Source organism: Lontra canadensis, unplaced genomic scaffold, assembly GCF_010015895.1.
Source record: "Lontra canadensis isolate GAN:19392208 unplaced genomic scaffold, GSC_riverotter_1.0 scaffold160, whole genome shotgun sequence".
Classification (NCBI taxonomy): domain Eukaryota; kingdom Metazoa; phylum Chordata; class Mammalia; order Carnivora; family Mustelidae; genus Lontra; species Lontra canadensis.
The window spans coordinates 491,570-509,125 of NW_022631154.1; the positions used below are offsets into that span (position 1 = coordinate 491,570).

At 45.7% G+C, this 17,556-nt stretch overlaps 2 protein-coding genes across 6 annotated transcripts in view; both read right to left on the reverse strand.

Moving 5' to 3' along the window:
* Positions 1–12,786, reverse strand: part of NUP210L (nucleoporin 210 like) — an 88,161-nt gene extending 75,375 nt beyond the window's left edge. The window contains exons 1-4 of the mRNA XM_032845242.1: positions 12,653–12,786; positions 10,686–10,822; positions 2,227–2,358; positions 634–727 (exon numbers count right to left, since the gene is read on the reverse strand). Of these exons, the coding sequence (XP_032701133.1) occupies positions 634–701 (68 nt within the window). The 5' untranslated portion in view covers positions 702–727; positions 2,227–2,358; positions 10,686–10,822; positions 12,653–12,786. The remainder of the gene's footprint in view (positions 1–633; positions 728–2,226; positions 2,359–10,685; positions 10,823–12,652) is intronic.
* Positions 12,787–14,650: 1,864 nt separating this feature from the next.
* TPM3 (tropomyosin 3) overlaps positions 14,651–17,556 on the reverse strand; it is a 28,386-nt gene continuing 25,480 nt past the window's right edge. For all 5 annotated transcript variants that reach the window (XM_032845207.1, XM_032845209.1, XM_032845208.1 and 2 more), the window contains one exon: positions 14,651–15,020. In XM_032845207.1, the coding sequence (XP_032701098.1) occupies positions 15,017–15,020 (4 nt within the window). In that variant the 3' untranslated portion in view covers positions 14,651–15,016. The remainder of the gene's footprint in view (positions 15,021–17,556) is intronic.

A 17,556-nucleotide genomic window follows, 5' to 3' on the forward strand; every position in this document is an offset into this window, starting at 1 on the left:
TGATCCCAGGACCCTGGGATCACGACCAGTTAGGCATCTGCCTTCAGCTCAGGTCGTGACCCCAGGGTCCTGGGATCCAGTCCCACATCAGGCTCCCTGGTCTGCTTCTCTCTCTCTCCCCTTGCTCCTCCCCCCTGCTCATGCTCTTACTCTGCCAAATAAATAAATAAAATCTTTTTTTAAAAATCTGTTTTCCATAAGTATTAGATAGAACGAAAGTATTTAATGTGCTTCTGGCTAAAGCTATTACGGGACTAAAACTTGGGACTGTCTGAGAGCTATTTCTTAGTACTAAAAACAAAATTTCATACTGTCATCCACTCACTGTCCCCCAGCACGTGCAGAGAGCATGAATAACTAACCTGCTGGAGGACGCACCTGGCTCAAACAATTGTACAGTCCTGAGCTCATGAATTCCTCTGGAGTGGTTCACATTAACCAATCATAAAAGTACCTGCACCCACACCATATGTCATTCTATCAAAGACATTTCCTCCTGGTAAATTTATCTGTTCCAAAAAAGTCCAGACAGCAGGATTATCAAAGCCCATACAGATAGTTGCTGTTCAGCGCGCCACCCAAATGCAGATGTCTCCTTCAAAATGAGATGGTTTATGTTGGTTGCAGTGTTACCTAATTTTGCTAGACAATTCTTCTCTTGCTGATTCGTTATCCTGGGCGATGCTCCACTCAAACATCATCCCTGCCAAACTACTAAAAGTATTTCCTATAAAGCAAGACAAAAGCAGACAGGACAGAATCACATATTCAAAAATATTCATGTATCTTTACCTAGAAAGAGAAACCTAACTAGAAAATTATATTTAGGCCTCCTTCATTAACAAATAGAAGCACTACCATTAGTGAATTTAAAACACATACACCAGGAAGATCCCTACACAAACAATAAAACTACTGTTGCTACACAAACTTTCTGAATGCAGAAAAGACTCAAGCTGATTAACTTCTGGCTCTTTAACTCCTTCTGTACCCTTCCTCATAAATGCCACTGCACAGTCCACTTCAGGGATGACAGGCATCCCTAAATCATGGTCCCTTCAACATAAATTTTTATAAAAACTAGATTCCAGAATACTTCTAATATTTATTTTTAAATTGAAAAATTATTATTTACAATAGTTTACAAAGAAAGTGGCAATAAATTTAAATTTTATTTTAGATTTTTTATTTTTATTTATTTGACAGAGATCACACGTAGGCAGAGAGGCAGGCAGAGAGAGAGGGGGAAGCAGGCTCCCTGCTGAGCAGGGATCCTGATGCAGGGCTTGATCTCAGGACCCTGAGATGATGACCTGAGCCGAAGGCAGAGGCAAATTTAAATGTTTTAAATACCACATTACACAGTTATATAGTGTACTAAAAGCAATTTAAAATCAGTCTCAAGAAAAATAAAATCGGGGCACCTGGGTGGCTCAGTTGTTAAGCTTATGCCTTCAGCTCAGGTCATGATCCCACGGTCCTGGGATTAAGCCCCACACTGGGATCCAGACCCACACTGGGCTCCCTGCTCGTTGGGAAGCTTTCTTCTCCCTCTCCCACCCTCCTGCTTGTGTTCCTCCTCTCGCTATCTCTCTGTCAAATAAATAAATAAAAATCTTTAAAAAAAAATCATAAAACTTTTCATAGGTTTACACATAATTCCCCTGGCCTACAGAAAGTGGACTGATCAAAACAGAGCTAGTAATCAATTGCAAACAAATGTTCTTAATGGCTGATCTAGGGATCATCAGCAGAAGCTCAGTGACTGAATCCAGATATTTAAGAAAACATCTGAGATAACCAATAACTAAATATAAGCAGAAAAATTCTATGAAAGTATGTAGCTAATACATTGAACCATACTCATAATTATCAGTTCCTTGTGTACATGAACCTCATATAAAAAAATAAATACTGGGGCGCCTGGATGGCTCAGTGGCTTGGCCCTCTGCCTTCAACTCAGTTCATGATCTCAGGGTCCTGGGATCGAGCCCCGCATCGGGCTCTCTGCCCAGCGGGGAGCCTGCTTCCCCCTCTCTGTCTGCCTCTGCCTCCTTGTGATCTCTCTCTCTGTCAAGTAAATAAATAAAATATTTTTAAACAAACAAATAAATACGATTTCTCATCTACTTTTATCTCTCGAGTTGCTTTTTTCCCCAAGTACTAAACACAAAGGAGTAGTACTTTATTTTAGGTAATTTTGTTGAATCACCTCAAGTCCCCTACCTTCAGCATCCAACGCCCTCACCGTCAGTTCCAGTGGTGAATCATCTACGTAGAGTTCCCGGGTTCGAGATATAATTTCAATTCTCTCTACCACGTCAACCTTAACATCACAGCGCAGCTCATGGTCCGTCACTATGATGAACCCAAAAACTTAGAATTTAGTTCAACAGGTCATGAATCTATTAAATATCTCAAACACACAAACCCTTATTCTATATTATAAAAAAGGTTTTCACAGTTGCTTTCTACCTGTGGAGGAAAGGAGCATAATGACAAAATACCAAAGTCTCTGTTTATAAGAGACAACAGACCAGTCGTTCTCAAACACTGACCTATAATGATATTTTCATTCACCCATGGAAAAATGAGGAAGGTAAGAATCTTAACAGAAGAGTAATGAAATTAAATGTCTTCACTCTGAAGAAATATATCTCAGGGGCGCTCAGTCAGTGGGATGTGCTACTCTTGATCTTGGGATTGTGAGTTTGAGCACCACGTGGGGTGCAGAGAGGACTTAAAAATAAAATCTAAAAAAAGTAACAGGGGCACCTGAGGGGCTCAGTGGGTTAAGCCTCTGCCTTCGGCTTAGGTCATGACCTCAGGGCCTGGGATCGAGCCCCGCACTGGGATCCCTGCTCAGCAGGGAGCCTGCTTCCCCCTCTCTCTCTGCCTTTCTCTCTGCCTACTTGTGATCTGTCCGTCAAATAAATGAATAAAATCTTTAAAAAATAAACAAATACACTTTATTATTATATTCTATCTGAGCTTTGAAGTATTGAAGTTTTTTCCTTTATGAAATTATGGCATTAGATTTTTTTAAATGTATTTGTCTCAAAAAGCAAAAAGGTGACAACCATGTCAGTCATGCCAATAAATTTCTCTCTCTGAGGTTAAAAAGCCTGGGAACAATGTATTAGACCAGCCAGAGTTCTGGTCAATATAACCACAGTGAACTTCAGAAACATAAAAATAAACAGTACAGAATGAAATGAGGATGAAATAAAAATTGTTTTTTTGTTTTGTTTTGTTTTTTTTAAAGATTTTTATTTATTTGACAGACAGATCACAAATAGGCAGAGAGAGAGAGGAGGAGGAGGCAGGCTCCCTGCTGAGCAGAGAGCCCGATGTGAGGCTCGATCCCAGGACCCTGGGATCATGACCTGAGCCGAAGGCAGAGGCCTTAACCACTGAGCCACCCAGGCGCCCATAAAAATTGTTTTGTACTATCTTTTAATAATATCCCCACCTCTTGTATCTGCCGTGTGTTAGAGGACTGCCTACATAGCTGTCTCATTCTGCTGTTACAACTGTATTTTTTACTTTCAGCTTCATGTACAAGAAACAAAAGCAAAGTAACTACCACTACAATACCCAAAATTACCAGTGGACAGCAGTGGTGAACTCTGTCCCTAGCTGTGGATCTGCTTTTATGGAATTCTTAAATCAAAGGAAATGTTAATCAAATATTATAGGCAAGTGCCCCTCAAAAAAGGCCAAGGATGGGGCGCCCGGGTGGCTCAGTGGGTTAAAGCCTCTGCCTTCGGCTCAGGTCATGGTCTCAGGGTCCTGGGATTGAGCCCCGCATCCGGCTCTCTGCTCAGCAGGGAGCCTGCTTCCTCCTCTCTCTCTCTCTCTGCCTGCCTCTCTGCCTACTTGTGATCTCTGTCAAATAAATAAATAAAATATTTTAAAAAAAGAAAGAAATACAGATATGGGGGCAACCTGGGTGGCTCCGTCATTAAGCATCTGCCTTCAGCTCAGGTCATGATCCCGGGGTCCTGGGATCGTGTCCTGTCATCAGGCTCCTGCTCAGTGGGAAGCCTGCTTCTCCCTCTCCCACTCCCCCTACTTGTGTTTCCTCTCTCTCTCTCTGTCAATTAAATAAATATAACCTTTTTTAAAAAACGGATAAAAAAGATGTAGGTATATACATACAATGGAATACTATGCAGCCATCAAAAAACAAAGTCTTGCCATTTGCAACTATGTGGATGGAACTAAAGGGTATAGATGCTGAGTGAAATAAGTCAATCAGAGAAAGACAATCATCATATAATCTCCCTCATATGAGGAATTTGAGAGGCAGGGCAGGAGGTTGTGGAGGCTAGGGGGCTAGGGAGGAAAAAAATGAAACAAAATGGGATCAGAATGGAGACAACCCATAAGAGACTTAATCTCACAAAACAAACTGAGGGTTGCTGGGGTGGAGTGAGAGGGATAGGGTGGCTGGGCTATGGACTTTGGGGAGGGTATGTGCTATGGTGACGGCTATGGAATGTGTAAGACTGATGATTCACAGACCTGTACCCCTGGGGCAAATAATACATTGTATGTTTAAAAAATACAGGTATGTGTATATATATGGTTAGTATATATACTTCCTAGGGCTGTCTGCTTAGATGGCCTAGGAACAGTGCCATTACAGTAGCAACAAGCACACTAGCAGCATTATCTTGGTTTCTCTCTCTCTCTTTTTTTTTTTTTTTTTAAAGATTGTATTTATTTATTTGAGAGAGAGACAGTGAGAGAGGAAACACAAGCAGGGGGAGTGGGAGAGGGAGAAGCATGCTTCCCGCTGGGCAGGGAGCCCGATGTGGGGCTCCATCCCAGGACCCCAGGATCATGACCTGAGCCAAATGCAGACGCTTAAGGACTAAGCCATCCAGGGGCCCCATAAATAAATAATCCTTAAAAAACAAAAACAAAAACAAAAAAAACCTGACCAATACTCTAAAAATGTCAAGATCACGAAAAGCAAAGAAAATCTGAGAAACTGTCATAGGTCACAGGAGATAAAGGAAACACGACAACGTAGTTTAGAATGTGGTGTTAATGGGTCTGTAATCAAAGGAGCGAGACTGATACAAAGTGAAGGTCAAGCAAAGCTTTATTTCGTGCCAAGCATCAAGAATCAAACCGACTGGTCAGGGCCACCTCTTACAGAGAGGGCGACTCCTCCCTGCCTTACCTACTAACTTTTAAAGGGCAAGGGCCATGTGGTTGAGCCTGGCCACACACAGGTGTCCAATGAGATTGTAACACACAGAGAAAGCTGCACAGTCATGCTAGGTCACACACACGTGACCAATTGAATCACAGTTCACCCTATAGTAGATATTTGAACTAGCCTATCATCTTGGTCAGAATCGGTGCCTAAAAGGTGCCCAAAAGGCGGGGCCCACACTCCTTGGTAGCTAGGGAGACAGTATGCGCACCCCACTGATTGGATGTCTCCACCTGGCCTGACTTGCCCTTGTATTTGGGCTTTGTTACCTGACACTGTTTCCCAGACTTACTTTTAAGTAAGTCCCCTGGGAGGGGTGGGCAGGGTCAGTTTAAGTTTTACTGCATAAACAACAAAATCACTGTTTAACCGGATGGAATTGCTCTAAATAGGCCCTTACAGTGTCTTGAATTAAATCCTAGATCACGGGGCGCCTGGGTGGCTCAGTGGTTAAATCCTCTGCCTTCGGCTCAGGTCATGATCTCGGGGTCCTGGGATCGAGTCCCGCATCGGGCTCTCTGCTCAGCAGGGAGCCTGCCTCCTCCTCCTCTCTCTCTGCCTGCCTCTCTGCCTACTTGTGATCTGTCTGTCAAATAAATTAAAAAAATAAATAAATAAATAAAAAATAAATCCTAGATCAGAAAAAGGACATTAGTGGAACATTAAAGAGAACTGGGGCAGGGGGCGGGGGTGGGGGCCTGGTTGGTTCAGCCTGCTAAGCGTCTGCCTTTGGTCAGGTCCTGGGATTGAGCCCCACATCAGGGCTCCCCGCTAAGCAGGGAGTCTGCTTCTCCCTCAAACTCTGCCCCTCCCTCCTGCTTGTTCTCTCTCCCTCTCTCTCATAAATAAATAAAACCCTTTAAAAGAAAAAAGAAAGAAAACGGGGTGAAGAGTATATGGGAACGCTTTGTACTATCTTTGCATTGCTTCTGTAAATTTAAAATTATTTTAAAAGAAAAAAAATTTAATGTACTCAATTAATCTTTTACTTAATATTTAATTGAACAGAATATGAAGTTAAAAGAAATGAAGACTGGGATGCCTGGGTGGCTCAGTTGGTTAAGCACCTGCTTAGGTCATGATCCCAGCTCCCAGCACAAGCTCAGGTCATGATCCCAGGGTCCTCAGATAGAGTCCCACATGGGGCTCCTTGATCAGCAGGGAGCTTGTTTCTCCCTCTGCCTCCTGCCCACCCTGCTTGTGTTCTCTCTCTCACTGTCAAATAAATAAATAAAATAAAAAGAAATAAAGAAATGAAGACCAAAATATGAGACCTATCATTAAGAACCAAGAGAAGCTGAAATCCTATGGGATTTGCTGGTAAAACACACTATTAAGGAAGTGTTCCAAGGATGACAAAGGAAGGAAGGGTGACCTTAAATAAAACACACTAGATAATTAGACCTGGATAATCTAACAGTACTTAAATGGGAAATTAAATACTTTTCTTCTGTGGAGAAACATGCAGGGCAACTGTTGGACGGAAGTAGCTATAACCTTACATAAAAAATACGAAAAGCCTTGTCATGCAATGACTACCCATCCGACTACTTCAACAGCAATAAGCTTTTCAACACATGGCCATTGACTATAAGGGAAAAAAAATTACCTCGTATGAATTACAGGTAAATTTAGAGTGACTAACAGAAATATTATACCTTAAACTTACCTTTTTTTCTTTTTTAATTTTTAAGCAGGTTTTTGTTGTTGTTGTTGTTGTTTAACAAGGAGAAGTAAGGGGAAGGGCAGCATAAGAGAGAGAAAATCTTAAGCAGCCTCCACGCCCACAGTGCAGAGCCTGACATGGGGCTCGATCTCACAATCCTGAGATCATTACCTGACCTGAGCCAAAATCAAGAGTCAGACACAAACAACTGAGCAACCCAGGTGACCAACTTATCTTTTTAAAGATAAAAATGAATAACTTCATTAAATAATACAATGGAAAATAAATAAATAATATAACGAATATTCTTTTTTTTTTAAAGATTTTATTTATTTATTTGACAGAGATCACAAGTAGGCAGAGAAGCAGACAGAGAGAGAGGGGGAAGCAGGCTCCCTGCGGAGCAGAGAGCCCGATGTGGGTCTCGATCCCAGGACCCTGAGATCACGACCTGAGCTGAAGGCAGAGGCCTTAAACCGCTGAGCCACCCAGGCGCCCCTATAACAAATATTCTTATCTACACATCCATATTACTTCAGGTATACTTCAGGTCCACACAGGAGCAAGGCAATAAAGGGAAAAAAATGAATGAAATAGACAGGACGAGAGTTGATCCAGGGAGATGAAGATGGAAGAATAGAAAAATAAGAGAATGAATAAAACCGGAATTGCAAGAATCAAGGGGATGCAGAGCCGGGAGCAGAAATAGCAAGTATTTCCTGCCTTCCCTGATTCTCATATTTATCCTAGCTTCCAAATCATCTCCTCTTGTTTATACAATTATAATCCACTGTAGCAACTAAGCAACCTGTAAGAATTTACGGAACATCAACCATATGCTGAGCACACCACACTAAGTGCTGCTCACCCTATACCTCTCATCCCACACCAAAATCTTTGTTATCCAAACCCTTTCTTCATCCTTCATGTGAGCTAAAATCATGCCTTCATCTCCGAACTCCACCATTTGTCCTTTACCTAAGGCTAAAAATCCAGATTTCCAACTAGAAAAGGGGCACATTCATATATTCAGACTGTCTCTGAAGGGTACAGAGAAGAGGCTACCTCTTGGAGAAATGAGGTTAGAGGCTTACTTTCTACTCTATACCCTTTTATATTCTTTGAAGGCTTTACCAAATGAAGTAGCACCTAGTCAAACAAAACGAAGATCACAACAAATCTAGCACTCCCCCCAAATAAAACAAGCCCACTCCAGTAGGTTCCTCTACCCAACATCTCCATCACAGCCACTAAAATGCTTCGCTAGTGTTGACCAAAACATCATAAAATTCTAAGCACCTAGACACCAATGGAGTGCTTAAATCTATCTTTACAGACATCTTACAGTTAGTAAGCCTTTCATTAAATATTTGTCAAATGACGGGGCGCCTGGGTGGCTCAGTGGGTTAAGCCGCTGCCTTCGGCTCAGGTCATGATCTCGGAGTCCTGGGATCGGAGTCCTGGGATCGAGCCCCGCATCGGGCTCTCTGCTCAGCAGGGAGCCTGCTTCCTCCTCTCTCTCTGCCTGCCTCTCTGCCTGCTTGTGATCTATCAAATAAATAAATAAAAAATCTTTAAAAAAAAAACATTTGTCAAATGAATGAACATTCTCTCTTAGGCATATGCTTCCCTTTCAATGTCCTCTCCCTCTCCCACCTCACCCCTTTCAGAGTGCTCTTTTCCACTCAGATGAGAAGGGACCTGGTAGGACACTGAAACTGGCTTTTACTACTGAGTCTAGCAAAATTGGGAAAGTGGGTTTAAAAGATATTTAACTTTGGAATATTTATAAGTCAGATGAAATTAAGCTGAGGCCAGATTTGACATTTTTCCTAGCAACCGTGTCAACGTATCTTTTGATATCAGAATGAATTCATGTAGTTAAAAGTAATGACATTAAAAAATCACTTATGTGGTGGTGCCTGGGTGGCTCAGTGGGTTAAAGCCTCTGCCTTCGGCTCAGGTCATGATCTCAGGGTCCTGGGATCGAGCCCCACATCGGGCTCTCTGCTCAGCAAGAAGCCTGCTTCCCCCTCTCTCTCTCTGCCTGCCTCTCTGCCTACTTGTGGTCTCTGTCTGTCAAATAAATAAATAAAATCTTTTTAAAAATAATTAACTAATTAATTAATTAATAAAAATCACTTATGTGACCAATACAATTCTTCTTTTCTGACCTTGGTATCCTTCCCTATCTATTGTAGCTGCCCTGTATGACATGTTTCTCACAGATTCTCATCTTTGAGAGTCCTCATACCATATTTCACTGATTCTAAGACAGTTATTTTTTGATATTTTAATATCTCTGAAATTGAGATTTTATCTTATAATTGATGACATCTTCCAGTTGCTGTCAGCCAGGCGGCAGTCACAGCATAGTTGTGATTGACTGCAGATGTGAGAACATTAAAAGGGACAGCATCAAAACTTGTAGAATGGGTATCAGCTGTAAGAAGAAAATCGTGGCCAATCAATGGTGGCACACTCTTTAATCCCCTGGGAATCAAATGGTTAAGGAGATGGGGTAGGAAGGGTAGTAACTGAGGTGTGCCAGGTACTTTTCCATAACTACAAAAAAAAACCCCACAATAGTTCTATATAATTGCAAAGCTTAACTTAAGAGCCCAATAGGATAGCTTTTAGGTATTTTTTTTTTAAGTTTTATTTACTTAAGTAATCTCTACACCTATTGTGGGGCTCAAACTCACAACCCTGAAATCAACAGTTGGAGTGACTGGCTGGCCTATTCGGTGGAGAACATGTCTCTTGACCTCAGGGTTGTGAGTGTGAGCCTCACTCTGGGTATAGAGATTACTGAAAAATAAAATCTTAAAAAAAAAAAAAAAAAAAAGTTGCACAGTCTTCCAACTGAGCCAGCCAGGTGTCACAGCTTTTACGTGTTTTCATTTTTAATTAATCCTTTCAAAAAATACTACATCCATAACAGCCTTGCTGGCATAGAGGAAGATATTGTGGGGATAAACACAAATACTGATGATTCCTAGTGAAAAAAATGTTTCATCTGAGAAAGAAACGCTAAGGTAGTTTGAGAAATACTTTAACCAGTTTATTTTATTTATATTTCCGTTTTTATTAGGCATGAGAGTGAAACATAAAAATAACCATCTAATTAAGTCTTAGTTCTTCTATAGGCATAAAGCAGAAATTCTAAGTAAAGAAAAGCATAGTTTACTTGGCTGTTTTTCTTAGTTGTACATTAAAAAAAACGCTTTATACTAGATGGCATCATCAACCATATAAAATATGGTATACCAAACAACTTGAAGTTCTCTTTAATAACATAATAGAGTTGTATCATTTATCAAAATATTTTTAAACAATACAGGTATTTCTGGCCTATCAATGTAGCAATGAAGTGCCAGGAACTGGGATAGAAAAAGCCTTGCTTTGATTTTGGATACAAAAAGCATTTCTCCAGCTACTCTCTAATCTAAAAAAGACTGGTGCCATGCTTCCTGGACTTCAGTAACACATGAGAATCACTGGAGAGCTTTGTTAGTTCCCTGGGACCACTCCTGAAATTCTAATTCAGCAGAACTGAGATGGGGTCTGAGAATTTACATTTCTTTTCTGCACCTCACAGTTATATTTTATTTATTTATATTTATTTTTACAAAATAGGATGTCACAATTAGGGTTATTGTGCAGACTGCTTTCTTTTCTACTTCTTACCATTTGAAGCCAACACTGTTTGTATTAACCATGTATAAAAGATATCAGATTATTCTACTCTAGATGAACGACCTCACAATGTGTTTTCTCTCAACATACCTATCTCTCGAGCAAGAATAATACTGCTGAGGCGTATCGGTTGGGTAGATTCAGCAATGAGCACAGCTTTTTGGGAACATAAGGTGCCATTTTCATATAAAGGCTCAACAGTTACTGCATCATGATGGGAGGAATGCCTGCCAAAATAAAATACTTAAGAGTATGAAATAAGAATGTAGGTTAAAATTAATTTTCAGAGGAACACAGATTCTTACAGTTTTTCCATATTACACACTACCTGGTATATTTAAATGACACTCTTTAAAAGAGACTGATAAAAACCTTTCCCCAATGATCACTTGTACAATGTTGCACATGTATCATATTCCTCCCTCGATACTTAAAACAGGCTTGTGCCAGGGCGCCTGGGTGGCTCAATCCATTTAGCATCTGCCTTTGATTCAGGTCATGATCCCAGGGTCCTGGAATCAAATCTCACATTGGGATCCCTGCTCAGTGGGGAGTCTGCTTCTTCCTTTCCCTCCTGCTCTTGCTCTTTCAAATAAATAAAATCTGTTTTTTAAAGCCCTGATGCGGGGCTCGATCCCAGGACCCTGAGATCATGACCCGAGCCAAAAGCAGAGGCTTTAACCCACTGAGCCACCCAGGTGCCCAAATAAATAAAATCTTTAAAAAATAAACTAAGGGAAGCCTGGGTGGCTCAGATGGTTGAGCCTCTGCCTTCGGCTCAGGTAATGATCTCCAGGTCCTGGGATCAAGTCCCACCTTAGGCTTCCAGCTCAGTAGGGAGTCTGCTTCTGCCTCTTCTTCTGTCCCTCTCCCCTGCTTTTGCTCTCTTTGTCTCTAATGAATAAATAAAATCTTAAAAAATAAATAAATAAAATGAGACTGTTCCATTCTTCCCTCAGTAAGCAAAAACAGGATTCATGGGGGCACCTGGGTGGCTCAGCCAGTTGAGCCTCTGCCTTTAGCTCAGGTTATGACCTCAGGGTCCTTGGATGGAGCCCCGCAACCGGCTCCCTGCTTAGCAGGGAGTCTGCTTGCTTCCCCGCCACCTCTCCCCCGTGCATGCACCCCTTCCTGCGCTTTCTCTCCCTCTCTCTCCAATAAATAAGTAAAATCTTAAAAAGCAAACAAACTGGGATTGATGTTGTGTTTCCAATAATGAAAGACAAGGATTTCTCATACTGTGAGGAATGAGTTTTGTCCAATCTTAAAACTGGGCTGCCAAGACAGAAAAACTGCCTAAATTTTCAAGTGTGAGTACGATTCAGAATGCAATAAAAAAATATATTTTGGGACACTTGGGTGTCTCAGTTGGATATGTGTCTGCCTTCGGCTCAGGTCGTGACCTGGGGGTCCTGGGATCCAGCCCAGGGATCGACTCCCTGCTCCTCCCTCTGCCCCTCGCCCTGCTTGTGCTCTCTCTCGCCGGCTCGCTCTCTCGTAAACAAACAAACAAATAAAATCTTTTAAAAAATTAAAAAGTTAACGTTTTGGCTTCGGATGGTGAGATTCCGCGCGTCACCCACAGCGGGTCATGTTCCAGCCGTGAAACGCCAGCCGCCCCGTCCCGGTCCGCACCAGCCTCACGGCCGCGTCCCGACACGCGGCGGCGCCCACTTCCCCTCAGAGTAGAGGAAGCTCCGCAACAGCCCCAGGCAGGCCTCCTCTCCACCCGAAGCGAGTCTCCCCGCCCCACCGTGTCGGGGCCTCGTCTCGCTCCTGAGTGAACTGGGGCTGCACGAGGCCGTGAGCGGTGTCCCGAGGCCCCAGCTTGTCCGCGCTCGCACCCCCATGCTCCGCCCCCCAGGGACACCTCCTCAGGCCGTGCGGGGACCACCTCGCGCTCCAGCAGGTCCCCACAGGAAAGCCCCTGAAGCCAACGGCCACAGGGCGCTGCGGTGTTGTCCTTGTCGAGGAAGCCCGTCGGCCCTGGCTTCGAACCTGGCTTCGACCCTTGCAGGGCCAAGGGGCCGCGAAGACCCGGGGACCCCGCCCCTCACCAGGTGTAGCAGCCGCGCTGCGCCTCCAGCAGGAAAGGCACGCGGCCGGCCTCCCGGCCGAAAGGGAGCAACACTTGCGGCACGTTGAGTTTGCTGGCCCGGGTCCCCACCAGGCACTGAAGCAGCAGCAGGACACCAGCCGCGGGCCGGCCGCCAAACGGCCGGCCGCATCCGGGACGCGGGGCCCCGAAGGCCGTCATGGCGACCACCGGGTCTCCAGTTCCCGCTCGACTGCGGCCGCAGCCCGAGCCCCCTACGCCGGCCAATCGCTGGGCGCGACGTCACGGGGGCGGGGCCTCCGCCACCCGGGAATTGTGGGAGTCCCTCCTGTGAGCCGCGCGTGGAGACCCGGTGCAGCGCGAGCACAGGCTCCGACTCTCGGGTGGCGATGAGCCGAGACGGCCTCCCTCTCCCAGGTCAGCTTCTTCCGCTGCCTGCCTCGTGTTCGGTTCCCAGCCGACCATCTGTGCTGCCGCGATGTCCGAGCGGCATTGGTCGGTGCCTTCCCGGCCTCGGCGTGCAGAGCGGGACTCGGGCGAGGAAGCCGCGTCTTGGATACGAGGAAGTGGGACTCGCGTCCCGCCTCAGGCCAGGGCGCGGGATCGGCCGGCAGGTCGCAGGTGGCCGCCCGCGCGCGCTCCGGGTCCGGCCCACCCGGCTCCTTCCCACGGCCCGCGGAGGCCCAGCTCGGGGGCCAGGGCAGGACACGGACCGGCGTCAGAGACGGCTGGTCACTTCGGGAGCCCCGAGTCCGTGGCTCCCGAGCGTGAGCCCCACGAGAAAGGGGCACGCAGCTCGGCCTGAACACGCGCGCGCCAGTGAAGGAACCTACGTCTGTCCCAATCACACGTACCCCGGTGACATGTATCTTTTGTCTCACAGACGGAAAAAGCGAATTATTTACATCAGGCGCGCAAGACAGAGTTCTGAACCCAGCTTTGGTCTGCTTCCACAGCGCGCCACGCCGAGTGAAGCCCGCGGCTGCCACCCACAAACATCTGATCTTTCACTCAAACTCCGCAGTTCCTGTGGAGAAAGTACAACTGGATTCGTAAGAAAAGTCGAGTAGGTCCGAGGGCTCGAGGGACTGGTTCTTTATTTCAAAAAGACACTTGTCAATTTTCAGTATCAAAACAGTTTGCACTATGGGTTTCCTTTCTCCCAATCGGCCCGAAGAGAGCACACCAGCGGGGGCGCACCTGACAGGCCTCACAGAAACCTCACCGAAAAGGGGAACTGGGGAGGGAAAGAAACTTTAAAAGACCAGCACTCGGTCAGCCCACAGCCTGCAGAGAATGCTCAGCCAGACGCGGTGGCCAATGTGCCCCAACCCTACAGAAGCAAACTTTCAAAATAATATAAAATTTTAAAAAGTTTTGTACATAAGCTATTCAAGATTTCTCCAGCACTGACTGATACAAAGCACGAGATGGCACTTCTAGAGACAGCAGCTTTGGACCCAGCGAAGGGTGATGAGTTTGTCTCATGTGGCTGAATCAGGGGCAAGCACGTAATTTTCTTTTTTTCCTTCAAGGAGACAGGAGAGCAAGTGGTCACCTCAACATAAGGGGAACATGATCCATTCTGTGGGCAGTTAGGGCCAAGACAGGCGCGGGATTTGGTCTCAGATAGAGGTCTCACCATCTTAATTTGGTCACTTCTGATGAAAAAAAAAATTAATAAAGTTGCTCAAAGATACCTTAACGCTAAACCCTGAGCCACACTTTTTTGGCCATTCCTCCTGGAATCATCTTTCTAATCTGGCTGGTACTTTGGACAAAGCAACGAAGCTTCCCAGAGTGGGGCTCTTTCCGGGCTCTGGCTCTCAGCAAGGTAGGCCCCTGCCGCTTGCCCTCCTCCGCGGAGGGCAGTATGCACTGAACTGAAAAGTTACTTCCCACATGTGAGGAAGGGATGAGACTGCTGCTCCAGAACCGTGGATAATTTGGAATGTTTTACAAATGGTCACTACATCAAGAACAGCAAAAAAGGTGATTAAAAATGTGTACATCACAACATGCTTTTAAAGACACTTTGCATTGTGCTCACATTCCCTTCAACATTGTTCCCAAAGGTGCTCAGCCTCAAGCCCAGCTGGAATCTCTAGGGAGAGGCAGAGACAGTTTGGCGAAAAAGACACAGGGGACGGGGTGGGAGAGGCGGCAAGAGGAGAAAGCAGCCTTCCAGTTAAAGATCAGCCCTCAGTTGCAAGGCCGGCTTCGGGCAGGCCGGCCTCAGGCGGAGTCGGGGCAGAGGGAGGAGCAGCGGCGGGCGGGATGGCGGGTCTACATCTCGTTCAGGTCCAGCAGAGTCTGGTCCAGCATCCTCTGTGTGCACAGATGCTCCTCTTTGGTGCATTTCAGCTTATCTAACGGGGTAAAGGAGAGATGTTACACGAACTAGCAGCGAACATCCCGGTCTTCCCACCGGGAACCTCTCCTGCTGCGGGGAGGCTGCGGACGAACACAGCAGCCGCCCTCCTGGCCTCCGCCGCACGCTAAGGCGCCGCTCGCTTCTGCAGGCCTTGGGCGGCCGAGCTGCGGCTGCAGGTGTTGCTATTTCTCTGTGGGGAAGAGGCGGGAGACCTTATCAGTCATTTCCTCATTCACCCACACCCAACCAAGGCTTTCAGTTTTCAGTCACTGGAGAGGCAGCCTTAGGCATCAGCCATCCTTTCTTTCTGGGCTTTGCCCATAGGACGGTGCCTACCTGACATGGCTCACTGGGGTGTGAGCACTAAGAACAAGGATGGGCATGTTTCTACCAGTAAAAACAGAGGCTCAGTACAAGAGGAACCTCATGAACTACAGGCTTCCTCCAACAAGGAAAGAACAATTAATTGGTGGGATAAATGAAAGACCCCATAGAGCCCGTCACAGAATCACTAAAGGCCACAGAGCCAATAATACTACTGAACATACAAGCAAAACCTTAACTGCGATTTTTATAGAGCTATTCTCCAAAACTAGCCTGTGATAGATAGTTACAATTAAACATAAAACCAGGAAAAAGGAGCAAGAAGGAAAAAGTCAGGAAGAAGACCTGTGGCGTGAACAGCAAGGAGAATCTAATCTGCTCAGCAAGCAAACCCCTAAGACCGCTCTAGGGGCGCAAATACTCACCACGGCCTTATTAATACCCCATACCCTTCCTCTCCTTTCCCTTTTTTCCCACCCAGTCAGAAGGGCCCAATCTCTGGGCCTGCAGATGAAGCAGTCACGACATCTTGTCTAATTGGTTCTTTTATTGTTAGAAAACATCCACGCAGGGGGAACACTGCCTACAGCCAATGTTTGGGTTCAAAGGCGGCAAGTCAAGGTGGAAACCAGAAAGTTCTCTCTGGTTCCTCACTATGATCTCTCAAGCCCCTCCCTTTATCACCCGTTATCTCTTGAAAAGGAACAGAAATGCAGCGCCAACTGTTCTCACTCTGCAGCACAGTTAGGAAGCCAACGATATTCTCACTGCCCCAATTAAAAAGCAATTTGTGGGGCACCTGGGAGGCTCAGTGGGTTAAGCATCTGCTTTCCGCTCAGGTCACGATCTCAGGGTCCTGGGATGGAATCCTGTGTTGGGCTCTGCTCAGCAAGGAGTCTGGTTCTCCCTCTCTCAAATAAACGAATAAAACCTTAAATTTTTGTTGTTGTTGTTTTGTTTTGCTTAGGGCAAAATGACTTTAAAAAGAACAATCAGCTTTCTGCTGGGGTCCAGGTCAGTGGTGTCAGCAGTGGGCTCGGCTTATCGGACACCAGGGAGCCCCGCTCATCAGTCCCCCGACCATGCAGCAGGAGCTGCAGCTTGCTGGAGAGCAGGCGGGTGCGCTCAAGTTGGCTGCAGAGACACTCTGCAGCAGCACCAGGAGGAGGAAGCAAGAGCAGGAGAGGACACAGAGGAGAAAGAGAAAAAGGGGAGGTTAGCAGAGCACCACAAGAAACCCTGGACTAGCTGATACACAGAACATGCACCTGAAAGGCAGAGTTGATGCAGGCGGCCTTCGGACAGAGAGGGCAGGAAGAGTCAGTCAGGTGGTGGAAAGACCAACAAAGGAACAAAATAAAATATCCTGACAGACCAGCTGGAAGGACAACATTTTGAGAAAGAAAAAAGTATCTCCTTTGCAAAGGTGTTTATTCCCCGGGTTGAGAAACACACAAGTGAAACGGGGAAGCAAGGCACACAGATGGCTTGTAATCAGGGTTTGACAGAAGCTCAAGTGGGCGGCTGGAACATTTTCTGTAAAAGCATTCAATACGGGGTGCCTGGGTGGCTCAGCTGGTTAAGTGTCTGCTTTTAGCTTAGTTCATGGTCCCTGGGTCCTGGGATGGAGTCCGGCATCAGACCCCCTGCTAGGCAGGGAGCTTGCTCCTCCCCGTGCAGCTCCCCCTGCTTATGCGTGTGTGCACACTCTCTGACAAATAAAAAAAAAATCTAAAAAAAAAAAAAAAAAAAAAGATTCGGGCGCCTGGGTGGCTCAGTGGGTTAAAGCCTCTGCCTTCGGCTCAGGTCGTGATCTCAGGGTCCTGAGATCGAGCCCTGCATCGGGCTCTCTGCTCAACGGAGAGCCTGCTTCCCTCTCTCTCTCCCGCTGCCTGCCTCTCTGCCTACTTGTGATCTCTGTCTGTCAAATAAAGAAAATCTTTATTAAAAAAAAAAAAAAAAAAAAGCCTCTGCCTTCAGCTCAGGTCATAATCCCAGAGTCCTGGGATCAAGCCCCGCATCGGGCTCTCTGCTCAGCGGGGAGCCTGCTTCCTCCTCTCTCTCTCTCTGCCTACTTGTGATCTCTGTCAAATAAATAAATAAAATTAAAAAAAAAAAGATTCAACACAGTATTATGAATGGTAAATTAGGGTCAATATCCCTACACCCATTCAATCCTACCTTCTAATGCTCCTTGTAGGTGCTCA